Here is a 6,673-nt window from a genome sequence, read left to right as displayed (position 1 = left end):
AATTCAGTAGTGTCATTCCCCTGTGCAAAAGCATTCAATGGCATCCCATTGCTCTAGGATCATATCTAAAGTCCTGAGTATGGCCCACAAGTGCCTGTGCCTTCTGGCCCCTGTCTACCTCTCCCACCTTGTGCTCCCATTCTCTTTATGCTCCAGTCACACTGCCCTTGTTTCAGTGCTTGCAATTTTCCAGGCTCCCTTCTCTTCGGGTCTTCACATATGCAGTTCTTTGTGGCTATAAGAATCTTCCCTGTCTCTTCTCACTTAGCTAAATTCTACTTATCCTTCAGGTCATAGGTTAAATGTCGCTTCTGCATGGAAGCTTTTTTGACCCACACTGGGACACGCTGTCCTCTTACCCTCTATTTGTCCCTTATAAACTGATTTCCACTGTTCTTAAATGGTGAATTGTGCAATTATCTCTTTAAAGGCTATCTTTCCTGCTAGACTACTTGCTTCTCTGTCTTATCACTGCCATATCCCCTTTGCTTAGTGAAGTGTCTGAAACACAGGAAGTAAGTACTCAAAAAGTAGTTTTGAATTAACTAATGAGAAACATGGCAACAAATGAAGAAAGGGTGAAAATATCAGGCACTAGTATCTTCTTCTTGTTGAAGAATCACATCTACTTCCAAAGCCTACTGACCTAATCTTCCAAATCACTCCATACATGGCACTAAACATCCCTTATACAAAGACAGCACAGTTGTCCAGGACAATCCAATTTTTAGCTGTCATCTTGGAGTGCTTATTAACAACACTTACTTTTGCTCACCAAACTGCCTGTGTGGATGCTGAATTATGTGAATGCTCTACTTATATACCATGATCCAGTAACTCATGAGCCATCTCTCTCTCTCTCTTTCTCTCTCTGTGTAGGCGAACTGATGAGAGACAGCTTCTGTGTTTTGGTGGCTGTGGTATTAACAGCAAGCTTAAGTTATTAAACCGAGCAGCTTTAATCCTCGAGGTCTCCTGGAGCAGTAGGGATTAATGTATTTTTACTCCAGAGCCAATGTAGCTATTCCGATGCTCTAAGATCTGCTCTCTGCAATGCCCAAACTGACCCCAATTGCCTTTCTCTAGACCCACTTCTCCACCGTGGGAGAAGTGATGGAATTCTACTTGGAGATCGACCCTGTTACCTTGAACCTGATCATCCTAGTTGCGAGCTACGTCATCTTGCTCCTGGTCTTCCTCATCTCCTGCGTGCTATACGACTGCCGAGGCAAGGATCCCAGTAAGGAGTACGCGCCCGAGGCCACTCTCGAGGCCCAGCCCTCCATCCGGTTGGTGGTGATGCACCCAAGTGTCGCTGGGCCCCACTGGCCAAAGGGGCCTGGCCTTTCTTTGGGGGATCCTGCTCCACTAGGAAAGAAAAGCACCATGGTATGAGGCTGGCTAAGGGACACAGGGGAGAGACCACTAGACTTTCCATAGAGACAAACTGCTCCCTATCGTGGCTCCAATTCTCTCAGCACATGTATCCTGCTTGATGAAGGAAGTGAGAGCTCTGCCTTACTTGCTGTTTTCTCGTCACCTTCTTTGTGACAAAAGTAACTGTTTAAGGTAAGAAGCCCAAAGTGGTCTTTAGTCAAATTCTCCAAATGCAAACTGTCAGCAATGCTGTAGTATAGTGAAGTTGGTTACTGGTACATTTCTGATGTTGCTGTCCTTGCAACTCACAGGAGAGAATGACTTTTGAGAAAGGATGCAATATTGTGTGTGTGTGTGTGTGTGTGTGTGCACGTGCACGTGCGTGTATGTGATAAGGAATGAGACTAACTCCAGTCTAGTCTATTCTTTGCAAATTCTTTCTTTCCAAGGCAACCAGTTTTTTGTTGTTATTTTTCTTTTCTTTAAGAGACAGAGTCTTGCTCTGTTGCCCATGCTTAAGTGCAGCAGCGTGATCATAGCTCACTGCAGCCTTGAACTGGGCTCAAGCAACCTCTCACTTCAGCCTCCCATGTAGCTAGGACTCTAACGTCATGCCACCACGCCTGTCTTTTTTTTGTAGAGATGGGGTTTCACTATGTTGCCCAGGCTGGTATTGAACTCCTGGCCTCAAGCAATCCTCCTGCCTCAGTCTCACAAAATGCTGGGATTATAGATGTGAGCTGCTGCACCCAGTCAAGGCAACCCCATTGAACTTGTTCAGACTTCAGAACATTATTATTTCTGTACCTACCAGCTCTTCACGTTCTATTCCCAACTCCAAGACAGAATAAGGAATGCATACAACTAAAACAACAAAGCTTGGAGCCTGGGTTCAAATCCTGCCTCTTCTACTTGCTAGCTGTGTGGCCATGGTTAAGTTGAGCCACCTCTGTGCCTCAGGGATAGTGATTGGACCACTAAGCTTTTGGGGCTATTTAAATGAGTTAATTCACCCAAAGCACTTGAGACAGTTCTTGACACACAGGGTTAGCTATGATGATGATCACTGATAATATTTCCTTCCATATGCCTCATAAAAAATTTAATCTCCAATCCTCAAATCCGGCCTGATCCAATACAAAGTTATTGAAAACTCATTGAAAGAATTCTGAGACCCCACAGCTTGGTGTATCTGTCCCCAGACACTGCCTGCTCTCCCTTCACTCTCTTTGTTGATGTTGAATTGTATGTTTTTTCCCCTGTTCATTAGTCTATTTCCAAAATTTTTGAATTATTATCTCCATTGTGTGTATTTTTATTAACCCTCCCTTCCCTGAGCTCAGAGAAACGTATGTATTTACTTTGAGATTTACTGAACCTCTTCTTTCCATCAGGACCTGTGTGGAAATAAAGAGAAATGAGTGTCATGACCCTGCCATATGATCTTTGCCGCCCAACAGAAGGAAGCAGGGTCAGGCATGACTTAGACAATGAAAGATAAGAAAGCTTTGCAGATGCTCTGCTAGAAGTCTGCATAGGATGCAGGAGTCAACAGAGACACGAGTGTCTGGCACACAGAAGACACTCAAGAAATATTCGAATAATGTTGAATGGCCAATTTCATCTTAGACTCAGGTACCAAAGATAAGATGATTTGTCTTAAAAGATAAGTAGTTATTTTTCCAGAAGAACCAAAGTATGTTGGAATCTTGAAGGGTAGGACAGGAGATGGCCTTTTAGACAGAAGAAATAACAAAAACAAAGCTTGAAAGCAAAATAATTATAGAGGCCATTGGTTGTGAAGGTCTGATGGTGTCCAACATGTGAAGAAAACGTGAGAAATTCAATTTCAGTTTCTCCTGTAGAAAACTGAAGAGGAGGGCCTGGTCAGCCTGCCCTGCCAGCTTTGACAATGAGCACTGTTTTGCCTTTGGATTGTTAAGTATCTGTAACAAACGTGAAGATAATCCCAGTTACTTTGTTTTCAGGTTTTGATGTTTATTTTTAATTTAATTTGTTTCTTATTTTATCAGAAGATTATATTTTCTCTTAAGTATGTGATTTAAAAACTATATTGAAAACCCTTCAGAGGAAATTTGTTTCCTTTATGAGCAAGAAGCCATCTTTACTTTTGTTGTTGTTGTTGTTGTTCTGAGACAGAGCCTTGCCCTTATCACCCAGGCTGAAGTGCAATGGCACGATCTCGGCTCACTGCAACCTCTGCCTCCCGGGTTCAAGCAATGCTCCTGCCTCAGCCTCCCGAATAGCTGGGATTACAGGCATCTGCCACCACACGCAGCTAATTTTTGTATTTTTAGTAGACACGGGGTTTCACCATGTTAGCCAGGCTGGTCTCGAACTCCCGACCTCAGGTAATCCGCCCACTTCGGCCTCCCAAAGTGCTGGGTTTACAGGCGTGAGCCACCGCGCTCAGCCACCATCTTCACTTTTATAATGAAAATATAAAGTGAATGAGGAAACACCATAAATTCACAGGCAGTTTCCAAGAACCTACCCTTTATATATTATATACTTATATTCCCATGAAAGGGAAAGAAATAAGGTTAGTTCAGATGAAGCTCACATTAAGAAAAGGGCAGGTTCATATATATATATATATATATATATATATTCCTATGAATATATATATATATATTCCTATGAATATATATATATATATTCCTATGAATATATATATAAAATATGTATATATTTTATGGGAATATAGAGAGAGAATATATATATTGAATGTATGTATTTCATGGGACTATATATAAACACCCATAAAATATATATATTATATATTCAATATATATTAAATGTCTCATTATATATATTCAGTGATTAATATATATTCACTGATTTTATATATAACCAGTGAATATATAATTATTATGTATATAATGATATATATAATATTGTATATAATTATATACAATATTATATAATACATAATATATTATATTATATTATATATAATAATTATAAAATATAATACATAATCATATATAATAATTATAAAATATAATACATAATCATATATCATATATTATAAAATATAATACATAATCATATATCATATATTATAAAATATAATACATAATCATATATCATATATTATAAAATATACTACATAATCATATATCATATATTATAAAATATACTACATAATCATATATCATATATTATAAAATATACTACATAATCATATATCATATATTATAAAATATACTACATAATCATATATCATATATTATAAAATATACTACATAATCATATATCATATATTATAAAATATACTACATAATCATATATCATATATTATAAAATATACTACATAATCATATATCATATATTATAAAATATACTACATAATCATATATCATATATTATAAAATATACTACATAATCATATATCATATATTATAAAATATACTACATAATCATATATCATATATTATAAAATATACTACATAATCATATATCATATATTATAAAATATACTACATAATCATATATCATATATTATAAAATATACTACATAATCATATATCATATATTATAAAATATACTACATAATCATATATCATATATTATAAAATATACTACATAATCATATATCATATATTATAAAATATGATACATAATCATATATCATATATTATAAAATATGATACATAATCATATATCATATATTATAAAATATACTACATAATCATATATCATATATTATAAAATATACTACATAATCATATATCATATATTATAAAATATACTACATAATCATATATCATATATTATAAAATATACTACATAATCATATATCATATATTATAAAATATACTACATAATCATATATCATATATTATAAAATATACTACATAATCATATATCATATATTATAAAATATACTACATAATCATATATCATATATTATAAAATATAATACATAATCATATATCATATATTATAAAATATACTACATAATCATATATCATATATTATAAAATATACTACATAATCATATATCATATATTATAAAATATAATACATAATCATATATCATATATTATAAAATATACTACATAATCATATATCATATATTATAAAATATACTACATAATCATATATCATATATTATAAAATATACTACATAATCATATATCATATATTATAAAATATACTACATAATCATATATCATATATTATAAAATATAATACATAATCATATATCATATATTATAAAATATAATACATAATCATATATCATATATTATAAAATATAATACATAATCATGTATCATATATTATAAAATATAATACATAATCATATATCATATATTATAAAATATAATACATAATCATATATCATATATTATAAAATATAATACATAATCATGTATCATATATTATAAAATATAATACATAATCATATATCATATATTATAAAATATAATACATAATCATATATCATATATTATAAAATATAATATATAATAATATATTATATAATATAATATATTATATAATATATAATAATATATTATATAATATAATATATAATATAATATATAATAATATATTATATATTATAAAATATAAAACATAAGTGAAATACTTTTAAATGAATGTTTACTTCATATTCTTTTAAAATTTTTGAAAATTTTATTTTTAATAGGAATCCAAGAGAGAAGAATATTTTATTTTCTTAACTTCAATATCAGATGCATTGAACATTTTATATTTCTCTCTCGGAAAAAACTAAAAATACTCTAAAGAGAGTGTTGGAATAGACGGCATTGAGTTATTCCAAGCCTCTGGTTCATTTGATTTGTGATTCATTCAATTTGTTCTTCAAGAAGGAACCAACTTCTCAGTCTTTAAAACAATCTTTTCAATATAAAATGAAGCCTTAGAATCTTGTAAAGACTAGAACTAAGAATTTTACAGACCAGGAGCAGTGACTCATGCCTGTAATCTCAGCACTATGGGAAGCTGAGGCAAGAGGATCACTTGAGACCAAGAGTTTGAGACCAGCCTGGGCAACATAGCAAGAGCCCATCTCTATAAGAAGTGAAAGAATTAGCTGAGTATGGTGGCTGGCACCTGTAGTCCCAGCTACTCAGCAGGGTAAGGCAGAAAGATCGCTTGAGCCAAGGAATTTGAGGCTGCAGTGAGCCATGATCACATTACTCTCTACCTTCCAGCCTGGGTAACAGAGCACGGCCCTGTGTCTAAAAAAAAATTTTTTTTAAATTACCAGCAAGGAAATAAGCCCAGAAGAAATTGCGATTTC

The 6,673-nt window shown here is 32.8% G+C and overlaps 1 protein-coding gene across 1 annotated transcript; it reads left to right on the top strand.

Annotated features, from left to right (window-relative positions):
• Positions 1-885: 885 nt before the first annotated feature.
• Positions 886-1,562, top strand: SMIM36 (small integral membrane protein 36). The gene has a single exon (XM_054670963.1). It carries the CDS (start codon positions 1,114-1,116, stop codon positions 1,393-1,395), a length of 282 nt encoding a protein of 93 aa, XP_054526938.1. The 5' UTR covers positions 886-1,113; the 3' UTR covers positions 1,396-1,562.
• The last annotated feature ends 5,111 nt before the right edge of the window (positions 1,563-6,673 follow it).

This window comes from Pan troglodytes, chromosome 19 (assembly GCF_028858775.2).
Source record: "Pan troglodytes isolate AG18354 chromosome 19, NHGRI_mPanTro3-v2.0_pri, whole genome shotgun sequence".
NCBI lineage: Eukaryota > Metazoa > Chordata > Mammalia > Primates > Hominidae > Pan > Pan troglodytes.
The sequence above is the reverse complement of the archived record's forward strand: the minus strand, read 5'-3'. Positions and strand labels throughout refer to the sequence as shown.